Below are 27,438 nucleotides of genomic sequence, written 5' to 3' on the forward strand. Positions count from 1 at the left end.
CGGGACTCCAGCCGTGAGTGGTCGCAGGGAGGAGCGGGTTCCCTCTACTCGATATCGAAAAGAGCGGTTAGACAAGAAATCCCGTATGATGAGCACGAGACTGTCCGGTACGCCCATGTTGAAAAGTTTGAAAATCAAACCGTTGTGCCAGACTTTGTCGAACGCTTTTGCGACGTCGAAGAAGAGAGCTCCCGTGTAGATCGGTTTTGGTCGGTTAAGTCCTACGAGAATGTGCTCCGTGAGGCGGTGCACCTGTTGTACGCATGAGTGATTTGCACGGAATCCGAATTGTTCATCGATGAGAATGCCCTTGGATAAGACGAAGTCTCTAAGGCGTTTGTAGAGCAGACGCTCATACAGTCTGCCTAGAGACATGAGGAGGCTAATCGGGCGATAGCTCGTCGGATGATTTTTGGTTTACCGGGTTTATGTATGCCGATAACGTCCGCTTCTTTCCAGACCGCGGGAAAGATACAGTTCGCCATAGCGGCATTGAAAATAGATGCCAACATCACGATGAGTTGGACGGGTAGAAGCTTAATAACGCGGTTAGATATACCATCGGAACCGGGAGCCTTGCGAGGACGTAGGTCTTTGATCAAGTCTTTAACTTCCATCGGGGTGACGGGTGGTAACGCATCCGAGGGTGGCAAGGAGGCTGTGCGTTCTACCTCACTGTCTACTAATTCTACATGAACAGGGTCCACAGATTGAGTGCTGGGCGTGCACTGGGTTTGCAATGAATCGGCCAGCAGCTCTGCTTTTTCGTCATCATCGAACGCCGCGAGTCGGCCTGAGGGGCCTACGAGGGGGGCATAGTTACTACTGGATCCGATTTGAGAGCACGAGCTAAGCGGTAGTAAGACCTTTGGGAGGGCGCGAGTCCTTCTAAGAAATCAGACCACCTGGCATCTCGGACTTCGGTGATGCGAGACTTTACGTCGCGTTGTAGGGCACGCATTCGAATACGATTTTCCGCGGTAGGATACCTATCGTAGGCACGGATCGAGGCGTTCTTAGCTCTAAGGAGCTCCCTAATATCGTCGGGCAATTCGAAGCGGTGAAGGAAGTCCTCCGCCACAACTTGCTTCGATGACCTATCTAATGTCGAGGTGATGTGTGACGTTACGATGTCTATGGCTTCAGCGGTATCCTCAGGAGACGGGGTAGAGTCTGGGCTAAACGGGAGCGATGGTGGATCAGATTCAGCCAGGCTGATGCCCAGCGTGTGCCAATCCACCACAGTCCTCGTAACGGTAACGGAATCGGGAGCGCGACCCAGCTTCATAACGACAGGACGGTGGTCTGAATCTAACTCTGAAACTACTTCGATCGAGTGTAAGCGCAGAGTTACGTTTTTTAATAACGCTATGTCGAGTATATCCGGGCGATGCGCGATATTTAGCGGGTAGTGAGTCGGGGTTAGCGGAGCGACGATATCGAAGGCGAGATCGTCGACTAACGCCTCCAGCCGCCTGCCATTCGGAGTTGTGGTGTGTGAGTTCCACCTGATGTGTTTACAATTTAGGTCGCCCGCCAGAATGACAGAGCTCCCCATGCCGAGCAGCGCCTCGATATCACTGCCTAGAACGATCTTATCCGGTGGAAGATAAACGGACGCGATAACGATCGGCGCGTGTCCCGTCAGTGAGATTCGGCACACTGATGCTTCGATGTTAGCGAGCGCGGGAGGATCGAGCAGGACGCAATGCAGGGCTCTTCTATAGTAAATGACGGTACCACCACCACGAGCAGAGAGCCTGTCGTTCCTAACCATGTTATAGTTCGCGATTTTAGGGTCGCGACGCGCGGGCTTGAGTAGGGTCTCCTGCACTAAGAAAATGTCAATTTGATGGTCACGCAAAAAATCACAAACCTGATCACGTTGATTTGCGAGACCGTAAGCGTTAAAAAATCCTATTGTTACGGATAAGGGTTTTATTCTACTAATGTACGCCATTGATTACCGGCGGAGTGAAGGGAGGACGTACGTATTTAACGACGCGTATACGTCAGCGTATTCTTGCACAACGGCGATGAAATGTTGTGCAGTGGAGGCGGCGCGAATGGCGTCACCCAAAGCGTTAACACGCTCAAAGTTGATCGACTGAAAAAAGTCGATCGCTAGAGCGAGATTTTCGGACGCGGTCGGAGGGCAGGTCGCGGGGGAGGGACGTATCGCGGGGGTGGGACGAGTCGCGGGGGAGAGAGTTGTAGCCGTGTTCGTGTACGGCAACGGTTTAGCCCAAGCCGAGACGCTGGGCACCGACGCCAGCACGAAAGCAGGCTTAGCCTTCGGCACAGAGGGTACCGTGGCTTTGATATCTGGGCCGGAAGCTCGGAGGCGGTTTTGACGGGCGACGCGGCGATTTATTTTTGGAGCTCGGGGGCATCCACGGTAGTTCGCGGGGTGACCTTGTGTTCGGCACAGGACACAGCTAGGCGGTTCAGTGGCGGTTTTCTGGTCGCGAGTACAAAGGGCCGTGGCGTGATCGCCCAAACACTTAACACATCGGGGGCGCGCGTGACAGTTACGGGAAGAGTGCCCGTACAGTTGGCAGTTATGGCACTGACTAGGAGTGCCTTTTTTATGGGGGACTTCGACGGCAATACCGGAGAGCCTACAGACGGTCCGAATGTTAAAAATTTGCTTACCCTCGGGGGTAGGCTGGAGGGCGACTAGAACCATATTATATGGCTCCCTACCGCGGCCGGTGTGCATGCGGTGCACGGAATTTACTGGTAGGCCTTGTTCTATCAGATCGGCCTTGACGAGATCGGCATCTAGCTCCTTCGGGATTCCACGTATGACAACGCGGAGTTCGCGCTCCTCCTGGAGCGTTAAGTGTGGAAACTTATACGCTCCTTTCGGAGGTAACTTGAGAGGGCTCTATGGTCGTCGGATGTCGTTAATTTAATTTGAATCCCGTTGGCGAGATTACGGGCGCTGGCAAAATTAATATTTTTGGCCTTAAGGGCCAGGGAAACTCGGTCCCAAGCTGCCTTTTCTTGAAGGATAACCGGGGGAGGGGTCTGAATTTTAGATTGCGCCACCGGACGCGGCGACGGTGTGGCACGGATAGCGGGAGCGACGGGGGTCGGAGGGCGGGGACGCGACGCGTTCGCGGCTTTGCTTACTTTAGCGGCCGCGGGAGCTCGGGCTTCCGCAGCGCGCTTTTTACCTTTTTGGACTACTGTGAATCCATCAGTCGGGGCGGCGGAGCAAGGGTCGACCTCCATGTCCGACTCTGAGTCGGATGAGGAGGGCGCGGGCGATTTGCAGGCGGGGGCGGCAGGCGCGGCGTAGGCCCCGGAAGATCGGGTGGACGCACTGGACGACGCGGCCGCGACGTTTGTTACGGATGAACACAGGACTGGAACCGAGGCCGCAACGGTCGGCACAGGAGTTTTGCTCGCGAGTATCGGGGACACGGGAGCGGCAGGTGCGAAGGAGGCCGCGGGCGAGTTCGCGGCGTGATTGGTCTTAAATTCTAAAAATTCCGACGATAACGACGGGTACCTCAGGCGGAGGAATTCCGCAAACAGGTCGATCGTGGACTCCATTATCACGTGCCCAGGGGGGGCTACCCCGGGACTTTGAGCACACTCGCCTTACGGCGAGGCCCCAAAATTATAATAATCGCAATTAATTACAGCACACAGTCGTCTGCTTGCAAACGAGCCACTAAGTTACCGAACGAATTCTAGGAATTTAGGGGTCCGCCCGCTCACAGACGGCGATGCGACGCAATTAACACAGGTAGTCACTTCCGAGAAAACACTTGGACGCCAGATGTGCTCCGAACCGAGGTCGGGCGATCGAACGGTCGATGGGCTCGTCAGCGCGCGGCGGGTGCCTGAATCGGAATGGGCCAAATCCTCAAATCTTGGTCGCCTTTAAATACGCTCGGGCCAAGAATGGGGGGGTGTTCTTTTAGGCCCAACATGGACGATCAGCTGACATTTCCAATTCTTTCTGGGACGAAGTTCCTTATCGGACGATGCGGAGGGGTACCCTAACCGGGAAAAAACGTCCGTAACGTAAGGTTTCATGTTTGTTACCTCAAAACTTTTGACTAGTTGAATCGATTATGATGATTTTTTTTATTAGAAAGCTGACGCTTTCTGTGTAGTCTCATTTCAATTTGGTCCAGTTCTGATAATGGTATCCATGAGAAAACCATATAAGTCTTAAATTTGCATTAAGTACGTGCGCGACAAATAGACAAATAACTCAATAACTCAATATCACGCCAACCGATTTCGATGATTATTGTTTTTAGTGTATATTAATTTGTTTTAGAATATCTTTTTTATTTTTATTTTTATCAATAAAAAAATCATAATAAAAAATGTATACCCGAATAGTTATTTTCTTTATACCTCGAATAGAACTTAAAATTAATATTTTTATAATAAGGAACCTATCTGGTGTCCCACGACACCACACATCTTTTTTTTTTTTTATTGCTCTTGTAGGCAGACGAGTCCACCTGGTGGTGAGTGATTTCTGTCGCCCAAGGACGTCAGCAATGTCAGGGACAGAGCCAAGCCTAAACGCTGCCTACCGAACTCGCAAACTCACCGTTTTCATGGAGGAACATGGTGGCCTGATGCAGCTCGGCCGCGTCCCGGAACATTCTGTGGTTCTTCTGCTGCATGTATTGGGTCACCTGGGAACGATCGCCGGGTATCGCTTAACGATGATGGTAGCCGACTTCTAAGGCGTCAAGTCGCCAGGATTGTCCTAAACTTTCATGGTCACGATCTTAAAATTTAAGTAGCATGACAAAGTAAGCGCAGTGACCCACTGAGATATCAGGGTGCGTTAATATAATCTAAGTTAACTGGTCTATAAGAGTTTTTTGCAGTAAATGGGTCCAAAAGGTAGCGGCCCATTTTCAGAGATAAGGATGAAGTCCCTACAGTATAATCTGGGTGGACGAGCTCACAGCCCACCTGTTGTTAAGTGGTTACTGGAGCCCATAGACATCTACAACGTAAATGCGCTACCCACCTTGAGATATAAGTACTAAGATCTCAGTATAGTTACAACGGCTGCCCCACCCTTCAAACCGAAACGCATTACTTCTTCACGGCAGAAATAGGCAGGGTGGCGGTACCTATCCGCGCGGACTCCTACGTCCTACCACCAGTAAAAATCACGTTTCACGAATCACGTTGTGGTTAAAGTTGCAGCTTCACAAACCGGGTACTCTGGACACGACTGTCTGACCACGCACTCACCAGTCTCCGGTACTCGTCGTGGCTCAGCACTGGCTCTCGGAGGTCGGCAGCCAGTGACGTCACACACTCCTCTAAGGCCAGGTACGTTGCTGGAATCTTCTGCTCTAGAAGTGGTTCCTTGCTGCCTAGGAGACGGAAGAGAACTTACAAGTTACCTAGTTTAGAAGATACCGTGGCAGGGAGCTATATTTTTATTTATTGCCCTTGTAGGCTGACGACCATATGGTCCATCTGGTGGTAAGTGGTCGCCCATGGACTTCAGCAATGCCAGGACAGAGCCAAGCCACTGCCTACCGTTAAGTACTCTCCACAAGCCTCGTTTGAAGAAGGTCATGTCATAGCGCTCGGGAAGCACCGTGGAGGGGAGCTCATTCCAAAGCCGGATACGTGGCAAAAATGATCTCTGGAAACACACTGCGGATATCATATACGACTATAATGAAATAGAAGTAGCAGTTATTCGATAATAGTTTCTTCATTGAAATTGTCGTAATTCAGACATCTGTCAAATGTGTTCTATGATTGTTACCATATCATGACATACCATCTATGATGAATTTCCAGAAAAGATTCTTTTTATGCCCTTATACGGTCGACCTGATGGTGGCTACCTTCGCCCATGGACTTTAATAATGCCAGAGGCATAGCCAAGCCGGTGTCTACCGAAATACCAATAAACCCCACATTAGCAACCCTGACTCAAGGACTCTGACGTCAGAGTTGCTCTTGTCTCGAATCCGTCACTCACCAGGAGGCTTCACGCTAAACGCCACGGAGTAAATGATGTCAGCCAGCAGCCTTATGTTGTGTCGTGTGCTGCAAGATATCTGTAAGAGCACAGGGTATGTGATGTGGATATGAAAAAGACTATTAGAGTAGATTGTCAGTTACTGGTGATAGTACGTCTTGTGAGCCCGCGCGGGTAGACACCACCGCCCCGCCTATTTCTGCCGTAAAGCAGTAATGCGATATGAAGGGCGGAGCAGCCGTTGTAGCTATACTGAAACCTTAGAACTCATGTCTCAAGCTAGGTGGCGGCGTTTACTTTGTAGATGTCTATGGGCTCCGGTAACCATTTAACATCAGGTGGGCCGTGAGTTCGCCCACAAACCTAAGCAATAAATTAAAAAAAAGATCCACTAAATAGATCGTTCTGCCTATTTCTGCCGTGAAGCAGTAATGCAGTATGAAGGGCGGAGCACGTTGTAACTATAATGAGACCTTAGAACTCATATCTCAAGGTAGGACCGGCATTTACGTTGTAGATGTCTATGGGCTCCGTTAACCACTTAAAACCAGGTGTGCTATGAGCTCGTCCACCTATCTAAGCAATAAAAAAAAGACGAAAAGACTGGGTTGGTGTTTACCTCGACAGAATCCATGACCCGAGGCAGACCAAGTTTGTCGGCATCAGGCGCCCCCATGATCGAGGATCTAATCAGACGCTGCAAGACCTCTGGACTCTCGCTTTCCGGCAAGTTACTCTGTACCGTAAAATCGTTATTGCTTATTACCCCTTGTAAGTAATAACTGGGAACAAAAACACGCACGGTCATCTGACTCTAAAACGCTAGGATTCCCTGTATTACGTGTACCAGATACTGCTAAACATATTGTTACGTTGGTAAGAGTAACGCCATCTATCGCCGAATAGCCGAAAGAATGTCGAAGGTACGAGTAAAATCGAGACAACGCCATCTATTGTCAGACAGCAGAAACACACATCGAACATACTCTACTTGCCCAGAATGTACTCGATAAATCTAGGGATGTCGTGTTGACTATAAAAGCGTTGCAAAGATGGCACGCAGTCAGTTAGTAAGCGGTTCTACTCGAAGCGAAACAGCAAACGGATCACCTGAAGCGAAGCGGAAGAAGTAAATAGAGTATTTTAAAGTGTTCGTTAAGTGTTTTAAGTTAAATAGAGTTTCAATTTATACTTAGTCGAATTTTTGATTTATCCCGAACCCCAGCGCAAAACATATTTATATTCGTTTAATTATATACATTACTAGTGGCCCGCTCCGATCGGGCCTTTAACAAAAATTTCAACGATATTTGACTTTTTTTTTTAATAAAAGAACACTTATTGCGGCATAACTATAATAGTTAAACATATACTGCCGCGACACTTTTTGTAAATAATAATGTGTTCTACAAAGTCGTAGTACATTATTTTATTCTATGATCAATAGTTTTCGCAGGGCACGCGATGTAAATAATATTTTAGAAAAAAATTTTACACCTTGGGTTACATTATAGGAGGAACACCCAAAGAGCAAACGGATCTGTTCATCACTCGAATGCTTGCCCGATGCGGGAATTGAACTCACGACCCTAGGCGCAACAGTGAGAGCCGCTAACCACTGCACTAACCGAATCGATACATAGATGTCGCAACCGGACAAGAAAAACGAAACGAAAGCGCGCCATCTAGTGGATGGGAGCCGCAACTGATCGTCAAACATCGGCTTCCTTCAGGTGGCGTGCTTTGGTAGAGTCGAGGTGTCATCGCTCGAGTGGAATCGAAGCACATTCGTTGCGTGACTTAGGAAGAGTGAAGACGTCTCCGAAATGTCAAGCTGCGCAAGCTTTTTGCACGACTACCCACCATACGCCGACTTTGTCAAGAAATAATGAAAATATCGACCCGTTCTGCGACATATATATTACATATCCATAGAGTCAAACAAATACTGGAGGTAGGACCTCTTGTAAGTCCGCACGTGTAGGTACCACCGCCCTGCCTATTTCTGCCGTGAAGCAGTAATGCGTTTCGGTTTGAAGGGTGGGGCAGCCGTTGTAACTATACTGAGGCCTTAGAACTTATATCTCAAGGGAGTGGCGGCATTTAGGTTGTAGATAGCTATGGACTCCAGTAACCACTTAACACCAGGTGGGCTGTGAGCTTGTCCACACAACTAAGCAATAAAAAAAAACTTTGACTTACGCTGGCAACTTGATCGTAGTGCGTTGCGACCATTATAACAGGCGAACCAGGGGCGCGGGCTTGTATAGATCTGAAATTAAACGCGACCTCGTGTAAATTATTGTGACCTCGACCTCATATCTCAAGGTAAACGACGGGAATTAAGTTGTGATGTCCATGAACTCCGATAAACCCTTAAACACTAAATGCGTTGTAAGGTCATAACCGGAGGTAATTATGTTAACTACACGTATCTATGTCAGCTAGCAATCACACATTACGGCTCAAAACGTGAGACAATCGTGGTCCAATGTAATTGAGACTAACCTCGCGCGTCAACTTACTCCGTAGCTGGTGACCAGATTTTTTATTCTCTAAAACAATAAGTCACATTGAATTGAGAGGAATGGTGAATGAAAACTTACCGCAGCCAGTTCAATGCGCCAGCCAGGCCTCTTTTCCCTTCCGTCACCTTCCACACGACCAGGTAAAGGGAGCGACGCGACAGGAAATACTGATGCGTTGCGTAGTACCTTCAAGAAACGGGGGAACCGGGAATAAGTCTTTTAAGTCATCGCGGCCTAAAGGATAAGACTTCCTGTGCATTGGTGTGTGCGATGCACCGGTGTTCGAATCCCGCAGGCGGGTACCAATTTTTCTAATGAAATACGTACTCAACAAATGTTCACGATTGACTTCCACGGTGAAGGAATAACACCGTGTAATAAAATAAAACCCGCAAAATTATAATTTGCATAATTACTGGTGGTGGGACCTCTTGTGAGTCCGCACGGGTAAGTACCACCGCCCTGCCTATTTCTGCCGTGAAGCCGTAATGCGTTTCGGTTTGACGGGCGGGGCAGCTGTTGTAACTATACTGAGACCTTACAACTTATATCTCAAGGTGGATGGCGCATTTACGTTGTAGATCTCTATTGGCTCCAGTATACACTTAACACCAGGTGGGCTGTGAGCTCGTCCCCTATCTAAGCAATAAAAAAAACCGATGTTTTTATACGATAATAATAAACACGAGTTTCAAACGTAAAAGCAGTTAAAAGTACTCACTCCTGCTGCCCCCAAAGTCCCAGGTCCTAAATGTGATGGGTCCTCTGGTGGACCGATGTTTTTCATACACCCAAGTGCCGATGTCCACGCCAACGGTTGACACGTTCCCACGGCTCGACTTGTTCCCCATGCGCTTAGCCCAGTGCTGGGTGACAGACATGGACTTTTAGTTTTCTGTATAGCATGAGTGGAAGATTTCACGTGACAGAGGACTACCGGAGTGCCTCAAGACGTATGGTTAGAATGTAACAACAGTCTCCACCCTTCAAATAGGAATGTAAGGTTGTTCCGCGGTTGAACTATGCAGGTTGGTGGTACGTATCCAACCCAGCCTCATTATGTGTCCTACCATCAGTAAATTAGCAGTACACTGGTAAAGCAATCAGAGAGCTGCTGTCAATTCTCCAGTTTATCCCTTAGTCGCTTACTACATCTGCTAGAAGAGATTGGGGCTGCTATTCTAAACCATTAAATAAACCTATGGGATCTAAAAATTACAGCATATTGTTACGCCGGTAAGAACAACGCCATCTATCGTCAAATAGTAGAAACGAATACCAAAAGAAATAGTAACGTCAAAAACGCTCGAGAAGTACAACGCCATCTATTGTGAAATGGCGGAAACGCATATCGAATATACTCGACTTGTGAGGAATGTTCTCGATAGTTCTAGAGATGTCGTATCGACTATAAAAGCGTTGCAGGGATGGCACGCAGTCCACCCTTCTAAGCAATAAAAAAAGGTAGGTAGCCGAAGTTATGCTTCTGATCAAATTGATGGTAATTCCAGACCGTACCTCAGCTGGTTTCCTCCGATGCTGTAGACCAGACTCCTGCCTCAGGCACTCCAATAGACTGGTCTTGCCAATTCCCTGCGAATATTGAGTTGTGAAAGAATTCTTTATTGGAAGAAGTAACATCTGCATAATCCTCAAATCACAACAATATAAATATTGTTACTGAGTACAGGCAAGCCCCGACCGAGAGCCAGCGCGAAACGATCCCTCTTAGTTTTTTTTTTCCTACCTAAGCTGAGAGCCTTGAGAGGCTATAGCCTTAACTAGTAGGTGAGCTCACGGGGCTAAAACCTGATGACGTTGCTAACACGAATCCTAGCAAGAGCCGTGTTTCGCAGAATCTACCACCGGATCAAAAACGCGACCGTGACCGATGAGAAGATCCGGCGAGAAGCTCAGTGGGCTGTGTATATGGGTTAATTTACTCGTCGAGCCCTTCGTCGCAAGCGACGGTTTCGACGAGAACGATGACCGGGTCGATCCCTCGCTGCGCCTTTGCCTCATTTTGTGCGTGCGTTCGTGCATGCCGTTCTTGTTGAAACATGTTTGGGACTTGTGTAATTTTAACAGTTTTCGTTAATGGTAGATTAAAATCATTTTGTTAGAAGTTTTGGTTGATTCAGTGAAATATAATTAGGCCAGTTCTGTGTAATTTTTTTCCGTTTTTTTAACTACCTCACTTCTGGTCGATAATAATACAATATCGACGAGACCTCGTAACTATAGATCGACGGGGGTATTCAGGTTGTTATGTCCATGGACTGTAGTAAGCACTTAACACCAGGTGTGCTCCTTAACCCTCAAAAATCTAATGAATTGCCCTCGCAACGTCTAGAAAGTTCTCGAAAGGAACCGACCTGTAACCCGACCAGCATCAGCTTCATGGAGCTGTACGGCCTGGCCTCCTGCAGCACCGACTTCAGGTAGCCGACGATGTCCATGCTCTTGTAGTTGCCGCCCCTCAGCATCGACAGCAAGGGCTCGCCGAGGGAGCAGCCCACCGTGTTGAGGTTCCAGAGACGGGACAGCAGACCCATTTGGGGCGGCAGCTCTGTTATGCCTGGTCCGACGAGATGTGGGATTGTAAGCCAAGAGACCGGTGTAGTTAGGGCGAGTTTTTTAACGTTCTCGATAACGTAAGAGTTAACTCAAATTTGTATGGAGTTGGAACGTTTGCTTGGGTTTACCGCTGTTCCACTCGTACCAAGCAAACTGAGGTGGCAATGGGCTGGCCATATTAGCCGGAGAAGCGATAACCGTTGTGGTAAACGTGTTCTAGAGTGAAGACTGCGAATTTGTAGTGCAAGATGCCTTCATGATCGGTGCAATGAGGCTCTATGCAAGACTGGCAGAAGCTGTATGAGAGAAACTAAGAATCGTGCTTAATGGCGTACAATTTATTTTTAAACGCCTTTGTAGGCAGATGGGCACACGGCTCACCTGATGGTAGTTTGCCATTAGAGGCGCTGTTCCGACTAAAAAATTGAGTTAACTTTTACGCTATCGAGAACGTTAAAAAACTCGTACTGAGCACACTGCTGATGTTAACGGCTCTGGTCTTTCGGGTCGTTAAACGGTAAATGCTGGTTTGAGACCTAGCTTCTAGACTTATTGCTTTTATTATTTCAATGCCTTGGAAGGCAGACTACGCGCTGTGGGGGTATTTAAGATTATTTGGTATCGACGCACTTATTTCCCGCATATTAATATGGAAAACTATTTGTAATCAAAAGTTAAATTGGCTTATTATATTTTGAATATTCACTGTCATATCTAGTCACTGCTTCTCTTGGTAAACTGTTACATTTCTAAATAAAACTATATTGTAAAGAGCAGACCAATGACAGACACTAAGAACAAATAAAATACCTGGATTGACGGTTCTTGTCAAGAAATTATCTTAAAAGGAACAATCCTTGATCCCGATTTGTCAGTAAGGATAATTCGCCTAAGGTATCAATCGCTAGAGTCATTCCACTTGGGAAGAGAACTAAATGCTGGTAATTCTTAACTGGACTACACAAACATATTAGCTTTACATACATTTGTATTGTATTGCTTCTTTGTTGTGACACGCAATGTAATAGAATGTTACGTCGGTAAGAGCAACGCCATCTGTCGTCGAATAGCAGTAACGAATATCAAATGAACTAGTAAAGTCGAGAACGCTCGAGAAGCACAACGCCATCTATTGAAAATGGCGGAAACGCATATCGAAATACTCGACTTGTGAGGAATGTTCTTGATAATTCTAGGGTTGTCGTATCGACTATAAAAGCGTTGCAGAGACGAAAAAGGCAGTTAGTAATCGAAGCTACTCGAAGCGAAACAGCGAACGGATCACCTGAAGCGAAGCGGAAGAAGTTAATTGAGTAATTTAAAGTGTTCGTTAAGTGTGCTAAGGGTTAATACAGTTCTAATTTGTACTTCGGTAGAATTTTTATTTATCCCGAACCCCAGCGCGTAACAATAACTAAGGTCAATGATCTTGAGTTACGTGGAGTAAGAATCAATTGAAATAACAAAACTTTCGCACCTTTATTTCCGCTTATATTCAAAACTGAGAGATTCGTAAGCTCGTGTATGGCCGGTGGAACACTCTTCAGCATGTTACAGGAGACGTCCAGCATTGAGAGGAGAGGGAACAGCAGACGACCCTTGAGGCTTGAGGTTGTGTTCTGGAAAACAGGTATTAGAAAGATGCATTGGCCATATTAGTCATGGGTCTTGGATCATAATACCTCTAGACAGTACATTATATGGTTATCAAGGAGCTAAAAATTAGGTCATGAGGTCAAATTCGCCCAGCAATTACGTGTAATTGGAGGACCCACATACTAGCCTCACTGATTACTAAGTTATAGTCGTGACGAATAGATAAAATGTTTTTTTAACAAAAATCTGTGTTTTCACAACTTTTCAAGGCAAGCTTGGCAACGATATTGTCACTGTCAGTATACTGAGCAACGTTATCAGTCCGCTGAAAGATCGCCTTTTTGTCGTTGCCCAGAAACCAGTACGCAAACCACCTTTTTATTAAGAGACAGTCTGCCAATTTCGGCTTTGTAGAGCATCATCTTTGGCGCACGCTAACAGTCCGGTATCGCCGACAACAGTCCTATAAACCGGATGAAATCTGGAAAGCCAGGCATTTCTTCTGTCGGAACAGTCGTAGTTAAGTTGCATCAATTAAATATTTGTCTAGATACTGACTCGAAAGATAAGAAAAGGTAACGTGAGACGCCCCTAGCTAGGGGTTGCGATGACCTCCGAACGGTGGCCGGGAGAGGTGGATGAGGAGAGCCGAGGACCGGGCACAGTGCTGTAAGTTAGGAGCGGCCTATGTCCAGCAGGGGACGACTGTGGGCTGATGATCATGATGATGATGAGGACTCGAAAGATAGGCAGCATTTAACCCAATATAAAGGCAAGTGAACAATAGCGCACAGCACGGCTGCTCATTCCATATACCTCCTTTTTTACTGGTGGTAGGATATCTTTTAAGTCCGCACGGGTAGATACCACCACCCTGCCTATTTCTGCCGTGAAGCAGTAATGCGTTTCGGTTTGAAGGGTGGGGCAGCCGTTGTACTGTTAAAAATGAGACTTTACAACTCATGTCTCAAGGTAGGTCGCGGCATTTACGTTATAGGTGTCTATGGGCTCCGTTAACTACTTAATACCAGGTGAGCCGTGACCTCGTCCACCCATCTAAGCAATAAAAAAAAACCTCCACATTTCCATCAGACGAGGCTTGAAAAGTCCCTAACAGGCATCAGCTTGGATTGGTCCGTGACGTGTTCTGCGATGGTATGATCCGCCGATGACACTATAGATAAGAATAGTAATAGTAAAAGCCACTGGTGAGCGAGGGTTAACAAGTGTTCTCACCCAGTCGTCGGTGTCGTCCGTGTTGGAGTCGTCTGGAGCATTGGCCGTGCAGCCGTCACCATCGGTCGTCAACTGGATCCGGTTCAGCTGGTTGTTGGCTAATATCTGGAACGAGGGGATTCATTACTTCTGTGATGTTCTGGTCACGGTTGACGGGCTCAGGGCCCTCCTGGTTTTAAGTGGTTACCGGAACACATAGATATCAACAACGTAAAGTCCGTCACCGAAATTGAAACATGAGTTCCAAGTCTCATTTTACAATACAACGGCTGACCTACCCTTCAGACCGAAACGCATTACTGCTTCATGGCAGAAATAGGCAGGGCAGTGGTAGCTGCCCACGCGGACTCACATCACGTCCTAACGACAATAATTACGCGAATTATATTTTTTGCGTGTTTGCTTTATATTACACGATGTTATTCCTTGACTGTAAAAGTTAATCGTGAACATTTGTTAAGTATGTATTTCTTTAGGCAAATTGGTACCCGCCTTTTTTTAATGCTGGGGAATCTGTTTACGGATACCCGGTCGAGAGGGATAAGAGACTGCGCTATGTCGGACTCCGGCGCCTCCAGAGAAGAAGAGGGAGAAGAAGAAGACCGAGATCCTCTCTTCTTCCAATTCTTGCCGAGAGACTGCGCCTTGAAAAAGAGGTGCAAAGCGCTGCGCAGCGTCAATCACACCAGGCCCACCTTCAAAACAGATTATTGAGTAAACCCCACCGAGCTCCACCACTCCGACTCTACTAAATCCACGGTACCGTATAGCACGCGCCAAAAATTCGCCTTCACCGATACCCATCCTCATAATAGGACGGGATTTTACCCCCGGGAAGATCCCTTAGGACGTCGTCTCGGGAGAAAATGGAAAATAGGAAAAAAGCGGTACCAGAATGCAGGATTTAAGCACCGGCTCAGTCGCATCCAAAGTCTTCAGGGCCAACGGTTGGACCGATTGAAACTGACCTTCTTTGCTGAACACTTCTTTGCTGAACACGTAGCAAATCGATATTCTTAAGCAAACTCACCAAAGTCCGCAGCCCTTCGAGCCTAAGATGCCTCCTGGCGGGGCAGGCCGCGTTTAGTAGCTGCGATCTGACCGACCCCCCGGAACGAGGTCGGGACCGCCCTCCCTGGGGGGTCTTACAGTAACACGCCAGGGGATCATCGTCTGACGTGCCGAAGTTCTCCACCTGTTTCAATTTATTATGGTATCAAAAGAAACTGTGCAATGGAACACAAATTAGAATCGCTTGGGTACATGAAAGGACCCGAAGTTGGCAACTAAGGATGAGATATTATTGACAAAGAATTAAGAACTGCCTAAGCCGATATTACGCTAAACTTGGGTGTGGCTATTCTAAATGTTCACTAGAGTGCACAGACAAATAGTGTGTACGCCATTTTGAGACAATCATAGCCACCGTTGTCTGTATAGCAGTTGCCCTATCTGATCATTATTAAAATCTGCATTGCTATTTTGCGGTAGATTTGGCTTGAGGTAGGACCCATAGAGACAGCTCACTGAGTTTCTCGCCGGATCTTCTCAGTGGGTCGTGATTCCGATCCGGTAGTAGATTCTGCGATGCACTGCTCTTGCTAGGGCCAGTGTTAGCAAGCACTGGTAGGACCTCTTGTGAGTCCGCGCGGGTAGGTACCACCGCCCCGCCTATTTCTACCGTGAAGCAGTAATGTGTTTCGATTTGAAGGGTGAGGCAGCCGTTATAACTGTACTTGAGACCTTATTATATCTCAAGGTGGGTGGCGCATTTACCTTGTAGATGTCTATGGGCTCCAGTAACCATTTAACAGCAGGCGGGCTGTGAACTCGTCCACCCATCTAAGCAATAAAAAAAAAGCAAGCTCTCTTAGGTTGAGGTTTGGGCGTAGCTAGAATGGCCCCTTAGGCTACTAACGATTAAGGGGGGAATAAGACAGGTTTAGTTGCTGTGTCTCGACACTGACCTGAGGCAAGCTGGGCCAGCACGTGATCTTGTTGTGACTGAGATCGAGCTGCCTCAAACTGGTTGGGTACGAGGTCACGTAGGACATCGATCTGAAAACGATTTTAAGTCTTAATTTAGTAGGAACACTATTAAATATAAATCATTTTTTGGTAACGGTCATTAACGGTAGGCGGCGGTTTGGCTCTGCCCAGGGCATTGCTGATGTCCATGGGCGACGGTAACCACTCGCCTTCAAGTGGGCCGTGAGCTCGTCCACACAACTGAGCAATAAAAAAAAATAAAAAAACGGGAACGTTAAAAAGCTCGCACTAAGCACACTGTCCGCTATTTTACAAGCTTTATATTAGCTTCACTTGTATGTATGTTTGTATGTATGTAACTGACTCTTTTAGACGCGATTTTGACCCACTTTAAACGGCCAGATTTCATTCAAACTTTGTAGATTTATCGAGGACAGATAAAAATTCAATATAAAAAAAAAAAAAATTTAAAAAATATATTAAAAAAATTGAAATTCAACTAAAAATTAAAAATATTGACAAAATATATAAAAAAAATTGAAATTCAACTAAAAAATTGAAAATAAATTTTAATAAACTTAAATTGAAAATAGTGTAAAAAAAATATATATTTTATTGTAAAAAAAAGCGTGGGGTGCATGGTGTTATTAGTTAGAAATATTTTTCTGACAGATTTCTGTCTGACAGACAGTAGAAGAATTATTATTTCAATAATATGTTAAAAAGCAACACACGCTTTTTTCTTTTTAATAAAATATATATTTTCTACACTATTTTCAATTTAAATTTATTAAAATTTATTTTCTATTTTTGTTGAATTTTATATAAAGCGTGTTTTTTAGTTTTTTTAAACTATTACTTTTCATTAGTATCCATAAATAAGAAGTGTAACTTGTCAAACGCGATTTTTATTTATTATCATTTAAAATTAATTATTAACACGGAAGTAAACCTGAGCATTTTTTTTTTTTTTTTTTTTTTTTCTGTATCTTATTTTTTATAATCTTGGTTGTTTGATTCTCGTTAGGGATTTATATGTGTTATATGTAATAATAGTTACTTTGTTTCTCCTTTTGGGGAGTATGTTTTCTGGCAGATCGCTATTTGATACGTTTCTGTCCATATTACATATCCCCGTGTTATATTCTTTATGCTTATACATATATCTGTATTTAGTTATATATACTTACTTTACATTTATATATCATACTTTTTATACATTTCCTATACATACGAATATATTGTATCATTATACCCTTGTGTTTTTATTTGTTTCTTATCAGTCTATTTTTGTGTTTATTAATATGTATTTGGTAGTGTATTTATTCTAATTGTTTTCATTTATTTTCTTGATGTTGTTGATTATTGTTTGGCAAAACGAAGTGAAAGAGTTGATTGCAGCTTTCTTTTTTAACATTTCAGGTAAATTATATGGTGACACCTGTACTTCGTGGCACGTTTCTTCGTGGCTGTGCCTTTTCGCAGCGAACACTTGGCAGTTTTTAAGGAGGTGTTCTACAGTTTGGCTGGAAGTGCCGTCGCAGGGGCAGGTGTCATCTGGTGCTATTTTGAAGCGATGTAAGTATGTCAAACCTGAGCATTTCCAAACACAACATATAGTATCGGACTCACCTGAGAGAGTTGTAGGACATGTTCAGTCGCTTGAGGTTGTGAGCCCTGCAGGCCAGCGCGGGGGGGAGGCAGGTGAACTGGTTGTGCGACAGGTTGAGGGCGGCGAGGGGGCTACCCTCAAGTGACGTCACGCCCGCCTGCACAGCGCCCCGCCACGCGTGCACGCGACGCGCCTCCGTGCAACTAAGTACAGTCTTACAGTAAACATACGCTTCATACCTTAGTCGTCATGATGTCTATTAGAGAGAGGGAGAGTGAGGGAAAGAGAAAAAGAGAGAGAGAGAGAGAGAGGGAGGGAAAGAGAGAGAAAGAGAGAGGGAAAGAGAGAGAGAGGGGGGAAAGGGGGAAAGAGGGTAGATAAAGATAGAGGGGGAGATAGTGGGAGAGAAAGAGAGAGAGGGAAATAGTGGGAGAGAAAGAGAGATAGGGAGGGAGAGAGGGGGAGAGAGGGCTGAGAAGAAGAGGGGGAGAGAGAGTATTCTATACTGTACAGTGTACACAAAAAAAATAAAAAATGTACAATTGGCGGTCATATCGCTAAGATCTCTTCCAGATAACCACTAGGTGGGCAAGTTTATGAATGTACATACAAATATGAACAATGTAATTAATAATAATTTTGCTTCTTCACACAATAAATAAGAATAAGCAATTTACATAATATATAAAATATATACTTAAAATACTTATAAAACATAAATATACAATCGAAGTGAATACCAATTTCAGAATCTACCTTATCACAAATTAAACTGGTTGACAATCAATTGTTTAAAAAATGATGTCTTAATGAGACGCTTGAAAGAATTTAATGTTTCAGCATGTCGTATACATATTGGGAAAGCATTCCACAAAAGCATAGCTTGAACGGTGAAGGAATTATCGTAAAATCTTGTCGATTTAACTATTAGCCTCTGAAAGCCCCTTAATATTAGACAGGCTCGCCTGACAACACAGTGCGATACGAAAATATTTTTTTTAATTTTTATTACCAAGATTATTTTTTTATTGCTTAGATGGGTGGACGAGCTCACAGCCCACCAGATGTTAAGTGGTTACTGGAGCCCATAGACATCTTCGACGTAAATGCGCCACCCACCTTGAGATATAAGTTCTAAGGTCTCAAGTATAGTTACAACAAATAATAAATTAAATATCTGAGATACTTACACGGCATTGCCACTCCTGTTTCCAATGATCGGGATACCTTCGTCCTCAGAGTCACTCCTGTCGATCGATGGACTAGATGGACTTCGGGACAAGTACTGGAAGATACAGTCAGAGAAACGACTTGAGTTTACCTGTCTTAAGAGGTCAACTGACAGCGTTTAGGCTATACTAGCTACCCGCCCTCGCTTCGCTTCGTAAACTGTAATTTATTATTGATTTCTCCACTATTTAATGGATGTTATTATACATATAAACCTTCCACTTTAATCACTCTATCTATTAAAAAAAAACCGCATAAAAATCCGTTGCATAGTTATAAAGATTTAAGCATACATAGGAACAGACAGACATAGGGACAGAGAAAGAGACTTTGTTTTATACTATGTAGTGATGAACCTTGAGGGATGAGGCAGAAGATCCAATTTCCATTACAGAAAACCGGTATTAGAAAAAAATATAGAATAGTTTAAAAAAACTAACAAAATACGGTTTTATAGAAAAACCAACAAAAATGCAAAATAAATATGAATAAATTTGTATTAAAAATAGTGTAAGAAAAAATGATTTTATTGTAAAAAAAGCGAGGGATGCTTTTCAGGATATTATCAAAATAACCCTTCTGCTCATTACTGTTCATGAAATATTTATAACTACTGATTCCATAATCCCCACGGTTTTGTTACAATACAATAATTTTTTCTTACACTATTTTTAATTCAAATTTATTAATATTTATTTTGTATTTTTAGTTGGTTTTTCTATAAAAGCGTATTTTGTTAGTTTTTTTAAACTATTATTTATTTTTCATTTACATTTTTTCAATTATTTTTTTAATATTGTATTGTCATCGGTCCTCAATAAGTATATAAAATTTCGAGTTAATCCGACGTTTTGTAGGGGATCAAAATCATGTTCAAAGATTCCGTTACATACTAACATACATACGTCTGAAGCTAATAAAAGCGTATTAACAACTCACCGATGAGCTGTTAAAGTTGAATGGCGATGTCGAGTTGGAAGGCGAGGCGCTTGTCTGCGGTGACTCCAGGGGCGAGGTGGCTGGCAGACCAGGCGACTCTGAGTGATTCTGTTGACAGGGACATTGACTTTATTCTAAATGACGTTTTGGAGTCCCGTCTCTTTCTCTGCTCCTCCTGAGATCAACTAATTGATTTCCAATTTAGAACACGGATGGACGAAACCGTCTACAATTGTACGTTCAAAGTGTCTAAATTGACATCGCAAACCACGACCACAACGTTCAAGGGGTCGTTTTTTATTCATTAACGAATACCCGATCGAAGGGGGTAACGGGTCGCGTTATGTCGGTCTGCGGCGCTTCCAGAGAGGAAGAGCGAGACGAGGAGGGCCAAGTTCCCCCCCTCCAATTCCTTGCAGGAGACTATGCCTTGAAAAAGGCGCGCGAAGCACTCGCCTCGCAGAACCGACTAAACATCCTAAGCCCCATCGAGCTCCATCACACCGGCTACACGAAGCCTATGGTACCGCAGTGTGCGCGAAAGTCTACAAGGTCTACCGTTATTTATTTGTGTGTACGAGCTCACAGCCCACCTGGTGTTAAGTGGTTACTGGAGCCCATAGACATCCACAACGTAAATGCGCCACCCACCTTGAGATATAAGTACTAAGATCTCAAGTATAGTTACAGCGGCTGCCCCACCCTTCAAACCGAAATGCATTACTGCTTCACAGCAGAAATAGCAAGGGTGATGGTACCTACCCGTGCGGACTCACAAGAGGTCCTACCACCATGTCTATGGGCTCCAGTAACCACTTAACACCAGGTGGGCTGGGAGCTCGTCCACCCAACCAAGCAATAAAAAGAAATAAATAAAGGTAGGGGGCTTGACTGTACCTGTTCGAAACCAATCCGTTGGTATTTGAATTTTTACCACGGCAACACGGGTCGCGATTTGACGATGCCTGCGCGATTTGACATCTGTCACTTTGTCTTGCTTCTCGAACGGGACGGTACCCGCATATATGACGGTCTACGCTAACGGTTTGCATTATCACTAATCCTTATCCATTCCTGCCCTAAACCCTTCTCCCTAAGTGATACGGCGTGACACGATGAGGTCATCGGTTCCGGTGAGTGATTAGATAATATTTTGTTAAAATAGTACATACGGCGCCGCGGATCGCGGCACGTGTTCGACGGGCACCTCGTGCTGGTTTCCGGAGCCTTAGGCTGCCACGAGAGCGCTGGGTCCAGATCGAACAGTACCCATGCTGAGTCAATGAGTAGCTGTAAGCAATCAGTATTAGGCTCGCATATCTACAAGGGTAATATGACTGACCTCACGTCCCGTGGGTAAATCCCTCAAGTGGTTCAAGGCGGCGTTGATGTCCCGAAGCGACGGCGCGTCCCACATATCTGAGGGCAGCGCGCGCAGCTTGTTGTTAGACACGTCGAGGGTCATCAGAGCCGGCAGCTTGAAGAGACCCGGTGGAAGGTCTTCCAGTCTGTTGTCCTGTGAGGGTTAAAATATTTAGGGGCTAACTCTAATACTACCTAATCTACTACAGACCATAGTCATCATGGATTCTTTTCCTTCATTTGACTCGTCGACATAATCCATTTCATCATCATCATCATCAGTCCACAATCGTCCACTGTCGGACATGACCTCTCGTGGTCCACACCACTGAGCCCGGTCTTCGATTCTCCTCATCCAATTCTTGTCAGTCACCGATTAATATAAACCATTTGTTGCTAGGCAATTACCATCTTCGGTCGTGGTCATTACGATCTTTGGCCACTAAGTCCCCCATGTGCCAGTCGGGGGGATCTTGTGGATGGGTCGGTCAACGGCGCGAAAAAACGGGGAATTACCAGAGCGTCGACATCTCAGAGTGACCTCAGTCATCTTGCGATATACATCCAGACTCAGATACCGAATGTCTTACGCCAAGATACATTCAGAATGACTTATATCGTAGTCTTTTTATTACACCTGGTATTAGCCCATGGGCAACACAAGATGGAGCCGCCATCCGCCTTGAGACAAGTCGGATTCAACTATGACCATCCCACCCTGAAAAGCAGATCGCTTGGCGGCAAGAGTCGTGATCTATCGACCAACGCGATAATTACAATCTTACCTCTTTATTTTTAGCATTGGGTAATCCGATACCCGATCGTAACAGACCAAGTTATGTCTGACTCCGGTGCCTAAACAGAAGCAGAGGGAGAATAGAAAGTCGTCGTGGCCTAAAGGATAAGACGTCCGGTGCATTCGTGTTGAGCGATGCACCGGTGTTCGAATCCCGCAGGCGGGTACCAATTTTTCTAATGAAATGCGTACTCAACAAATGTTCACGATTGACTTCCACGGTGAATAAATAGCATCGTGTAACAAAAATCAAACCCGCAAAATTATAATTTGCGTAATTACTGGTGGTAGGACATCTTGTGAGTCCATAGGTACCAACACCCTGACTATTTCTGTCGTGAAGCAGTAATGCGTTTCGGTTTCAAGAGCGGGGCAGCCGTACCTATACTTGAGACCTTAGAACTTATATCTCAAGGTGGGTGGCGCATTTACGTTGTATATGTCTATGGGCTTTAGTAACCACTTAACGCCAGTTGGGCTGTGAGCTCGTCCACCCATCTAAGCAGTAAAAAAAATAAAAAAGGAAGACCTAGATCTTCTTTAGTCACAATCAAATCAAATCAAATCAAATCAAAAAAAAAAATTCAACATAAATAAAAGTACATACTTGTTGAACGTCAAAAAGTACTACCGCCAATTCACAAAAACTAGCCTCCGTCCTGAGAAGAACTGGCAACAAACTCAGTGGGCATGGCTTTTTTTTTTTAATATTAGAATTTATTTTGAAATATTCATTTTTACAAGAGGCATTATAACGTAACAGTTATTACAATATTGAAATGCCCGAAGCGAGCAACTCATTCCCACTTTGTGCAATCTTCTAGATAATCATTGACTTTATAGTAAGCTTTATTGCACAGATGTTCTTTTATAGTTTTCTTAAACCTTTGTATGTGTAGGTTCTGAACCTATCTAAATCCTACCTGCAGATACAACTCCTGGAGAGCCGGGGCGGTGTACAGGTCTGGTCTGTGCCGCTTACGTTTGAGCCGTCTCCCGCTGGAGTCCATTTCGTCTTCCAGTGGATCCTCGGACGTGGGCAGACGCTCCAGCTTATTCTGAGCTACGTTGAGGTACCTGAGGGCAGCAAAATGCCTGTTTGCAAATTTCCCCCCCCAAGTGTCTATGAGACAACGACATTTTGTTATTGTTTAAAGTCTGTGGTCAAATTGAGAATAGATTAATATTATTTGTGTGTTTTGTAACTATATTATGTAATATTCTTTAATATTATTTATCTATAATCTAGTTTTGGCGAAATTTGTGATTGTAGAAGTATAATAATAGTCTTTGGACAATAGAACAATAATAGTGTACAATCCCGTAATTTCAATTAATTATAGTCGAATTTCGACTACTGCGAGATCACTAGTTGTTTTAAACTTCCGCTACTGTCTTCTTCACTCACACTGTTCATTGATAGGCTCTTACCGAGGTATCCACATTCAGCTCACGTTATTTTGGCGTGTGAAACATGAAGACGACTAAAAAACTTCAAGTATTTCGGTGTTTCCCGAGCGCTATGACATGTCCTCCTTCAAACGAGGCTTGTGGAGAGTATTAAGCGGTAGGCAGCGGCTCGGCTCTGACCCTGGCATTGCTGAAGTCCATGGGCGACGGTAACCACTCACCATCGGGTGGGTCGTATGCTCGTCTGCCCATAGGGCAATATATCTATCTATATATATAAAAATGAATTGCTGTTCGTTAGTCTCGCTAAAACTCGAGAACGGCTGGACCGATTTGGTCTTGAATTATTTGAGGAAATCCAAAGAAGGTTTAAAAGGTAGATAAATAAGAAAATGCTCGGAATTAATAAACAATTTTGTTTCTCCTTTGATGTCTCCGTCGGACCGATTCATTTTGTTTGTTTTATGTTTATTTTATACAAAAGTTTAGGTCTTTTATTTATCGATTGAGGCACTACGAAGTCTGCCGGGTCAGCTAGTATATAATAAATAAATGAAAAAGCATATGCTGTCACACCCATTAACGGTCTGAAAAGAGGGATGGACTTGTCAGCTCCTAAAATCCAGCTGTGGCCAGTCCGGTCCTCACCTTAGACTGAGCAGGGAGAAGAGTTCCGGCGGCAGGGTTCTTAGCTCGTTATTGGTGAGCTCTACCCTGGTGATGGCGAGCAGTGCCGCGCGGTCTGACGCCAGGCGAGGGTTCACGCGTAGGGCCGCGCTGCGTAGCCAGCTCATGCTGTAGAGGAGACGGCGCACGGGCACATATCAATCATGGGAATATCTTAAAATGATATTATCTAAATCGCTTTAAAGTTGATGCGCGCTTTTTACGGTTTTATCTCGTGGTTTTATGAATAACTAAATTTAATCCTACGTTTTCAAATTGGAAGCTTATGCCCGATAATTCCGTTACGGGGTTGGATGCGTAATTAAAATAGCTTTTACGGTTTAATCTCGCTTATGATTACGGGCATATAGAATACTTTACAGTTTCCGCGACCGCGAACGACTTGGCGGTCCTTACAAAAGTATTTTCGGGTATACTTCTCGAGAAACTCGTAGGGCATACTGGCCAAACTAATGGGAACGTGCGTGTGATGTCCACGGACCGTATCCTCGCCAGTTGACACTTGAGCTCCCGCCAGCAGACGGCCACGGGCGTGGTGGGGCAGGTCGCGCTGTACGTCAGCGCTGCGTCAGTGCCCTTGTTCTTGAAGACCGCTTCGGCGATGACGGACTTGTTGAGCTTGTTGTCCGGGTCCGCGTACGCCTGGAGTTTTGTACAGTTTCTACGGATGGACCTTTCTAGATCGTTCTAAATGGTCTAATGACCATATAGTCCGTTCTACTGATACACATCGTTCTAATGATATAAGTACTTAAGTCATCAATCAATGAACGAAATCTAAGATAAAGGATTTATTTATTTATTGCTTAACTATATTTGAGAATAGTGTAGCTTTCAAACAGTGAAAGAATTTCAAATCGGTTCAATAGCTTCGAAGCCTATTCAATACAAACAAACAAACAAACCTTTCCTCTTTATAATATATTAGTATAGACTAGACGATGACCGAGCTTTGCTCGGTATTTTTTATAACAAATAATATAAATAAACAATTCATTTTCTTGGTCTAACCTTAAACCAAACACTCATTGGCTTCGGGTGGCTTAACAACGCCATCTGCTGAAATAGCTTAATAGTATTATGATTCACCAATAGATGTCGAGGAAGAGTCATAAAGTTGATTATCGATAAAGTTGATTATTAAAAACACGAATAAAACACCATTTTCTGAAAATAATTCGTAGCTAGATCGATTTCTCGCCCCCGAAACCCCCTATAAAGTAAATTTTATAAAAATCGTTGGAGCCGTTTCCGAGATCCAGATTATATATATATACAAGAATTGCTCGTTTAAAGGTATAAGATAAAAAAAAAAACTCCGACTGTAGCTGTAATTACCTCGTTACGCAGTTGAGGTATTAGTGAACTGACCTTGGTGGCCAGGAGTTTGGTAAGCAGATCGACCAGACCATTCCTGCTGCACTCCCGGATTGCGCGGCAGTGGGGGTCCGTAGCGCCGTGTGCGATCAGCATCTCCGCTATTTGTATATTAGAAGCGCGAGCTGCAAGCGCTAGTGCTGTCCATGGACCGTCTCCTGTGTCCGTCACGAGTAACAAGTAAAATGTTAAAAAGATAAGGCTGGGCTACCTAACAACTTACGGTTTATGAATGAGCTTCAATATAGAATGAACTTCGCCTCTGACTTTCAGACATGAGGTCTATGTAACAATTATATTATACAGCGGTTCTCTCATCCTTGACCTCCAGACCATCACTCTCATCCAGACCTGAAGGTATGCCTGCTGCGGGCTACCTGCCCGTATACGGGCTTACAAAACGCCCTGCCACCAGTAATTACCACCACCCTTTTCTTTTGTCTCAACGATGCATGGTTTTGTGAGCAGACCTCGGGCCCAAGGATTTTAGGGCCCACCCCCTAAAAGACTCCCCTGTACTCTTACACGCGACGTCCGATCCACACCGAGGCCTGAACCCGGATGAGGTAGGGAGGTTATCGCGGTCAACACTACAACCAGACGGCGTGGCTCATCCCAAGGACGCCCGGCCGACGGAGCCTTCGAGGCGAATCGAAGGCTCTAAAACGTCAACCGTCTCGGTGCGGTTATAAAAATGTGACAAGGACGGGGAGAGGGGTTCAATAGTCCTAAAATTCGTGTGACGTAATTTATGGATGGCCCCTTGAGACTGATGATAGATGGTTGATGTCTATGGTCTCCAGTAACCACTTAACACAAGGTGGGCTGTGAGCTTCGTCTGCCCATCTAAGCAACAAAAAATAGACAATTTTAATTATAGTAGAACAGACTCTCGAGAACCGACGAAACTCAAACTCAAACTCACGCTCGGCTGGGTAATTGTTACGGCACGGCGAGGGGGATCCGTCCCGGGCAAGAGAAGCGGAGGCACTCCGGGACCTGCGGCTGTCCCGGACACCGTCCGCGTCCAGCTGCATCAACCAGATTATGTTTTACCAACCGCCAAAGACCCAAAGCCTCGTTTGAAGGACACCATGGAACCCTCCGTTCATTGGTGGAACCTCTTGTGAGTCCGCGCGGGTAGGTACCACCACCCCGACTATTTCTGTCGTGAAGCAGTAATGCGATTCGGTTTGAAGGGTGGGGCAGCCGTTGTAACTATACTGAGACCTTATATCTCAAGGTAGGTGGCTAATTTACGTTGTAGATGTCTATGGGCTCCAGTAACCAGTTAACACCATGTGGGCTGTGAGCTCGTGCACCCATCTAAGGAATAAATAAATAAAACCAGCTGCCGTGGTTTGATCTAGAGTAGCACCACCCCGCCTTACCATGTTCATATTCAGGAAGTAAAGGATTCAGTGATTGGACAGCAATGGCGTCTGGATTTGTGTCGCATTTACTAACAACAAGTCGTCGTACCACCATTCTACTTACTGTCAAGTTTAGCCCCACTGAGTTTCTCGCCGGATGTTCTCAGTGGGTCGCGATTCCGATGCGGTGGTAGATTCAGCGAAGCACTAGTCTTGCTAGGGCTAGTGTTAGCAAATTCTCTCAGGTTGAGCTTGTGAGCTCACTAGGAGTGGGTGATATAAATCGTATATAGATTCAATATCTATATATCGCAGCAATATCGTTGAATCCGATATCGCCCCGCACGAAATCTATATATCGATATACGATACACGATATTGCTCGATGTGATGCGCATCGCCATATCGTACCGATTCGCGAATCGACATCTATATTTCGATATCAGCCGATACACGATATCGCTCGATGTGATGCGCATCGGCATATCGTACCGATTCGTTAATATCAGCAATATTCGTTTGGTTCGTATCGAATCGGCCGGAGTGAGTGAGCGCACGATAGGGATATCATGTGATGAATGAAACAGAAACAGGCATTATCCATACAATTGTAAACCTTATATTTAAGTCCATATGTCTGTAGATTATTCTTAGCGTATCAGCAGGATACAATTAAGGAAAGAAGTTTCAACTTTCAACCCTAACTTGAATGCAGTATAGCCTATTTGCAT

The 27,438-nt window shown here is 44.9% G+C and overlaps 1 protein-coding gene across 1 annotated transcript in view; it reads right to left on the reverse strand.

Annotated features, from left to right (window-relative positions):
- Nucleotides 1-27,438, reverse strand: part of Lrrk (Leucine-rich repeat kinase) — a 90,973-nt gene that overhangs the window by 31,267 nt on the left and 32,268 nt on the right. Inside the window, exons 10-31 of the mRNA XM_089737936.1 lie at nt 26,260-26,365; nt 25,329-25,492; nt 24,439-24,599; nt 23,919-24,065; nt 22,784-22,937; nt 21,045-21,218; nt 19,703-19,810; nt 18,724-18,818; nt 17,554-17,736; nt 15,900-15,990; nt 14,963-15,127; nt 13,933-14,037; nt 12,578-12,719; nt 10,899-11,101; nt 10,042-10,116; nt 9,241-9,389; nt 8,602-8,709; nt 8,198-8,267; nt 6,615-6,731; nt 5,996-6,074; nt 5,248-5,372; nt 4,586-4,673 (exon numbers count right to left, since the gene is read on the reverse strand). Of these exons, the coding sequence (XP_089594062.1) occupies nt 4,586-4,673; nt 5,248-5,372; nt 5,996-6,074; nt 6,615-6,731; nt 8,198-8,267; nt 8,602-8,709; nt 9,241-9,389; nt 10,042-10,116; nt 10,899-11,101; nt 12,578-12,719; nt 13,933-14,037; nt 14,963-15,127; nt 15,900-15,990; nt 17,554-17,736; nt 18,724-18,818; nt 19,703-19,810; nt 21,045-21,218; nt 22,784-22,937; nt 23,919-24,065; nt 24,439-24,599; nt 25,329-25,492; nt 26,260-26,365 (2,809 nt within the window). The remainder of the gene's footprint in view (nt 1-4,585; nt 4,674-5,247; nt 5,373-5,995; nt 6,075-6,614; nt 6,732-8,197; nt 8,268-8,601; nt 8,710-9,240; nt 9,390-10,041; nt 10,117-10,898; nt 11,102-12,577; nt 12,720-13,932; nt 14,038-14,962; nt 15,128-15,899; nt 15,991-17,553; nt 17,737-18,723; nt 18,819-19,702; nt 19,811-21,044; nt 21,219-22,783; nt 22,938-23,918; nt 24,066-24,438; nt 24,600-25,328; nt 25,493-26,259; nt 26,366-27,438) is intronic.

Source organism: Bombyx mandarina, chromosome 24 (genome assembly GCF_030267445.1).
Source record: "Bombyx mandarina strain Sakado chromosome 24, ASM3026744v2".
NCBI classification, from domain to species: domain Eukaryota; kingdom Metazoa; phylum Arthropoda; class Insecta; order Lepidoptera; family Bombycidae; genus Bombyx; species Bombyx mandarina.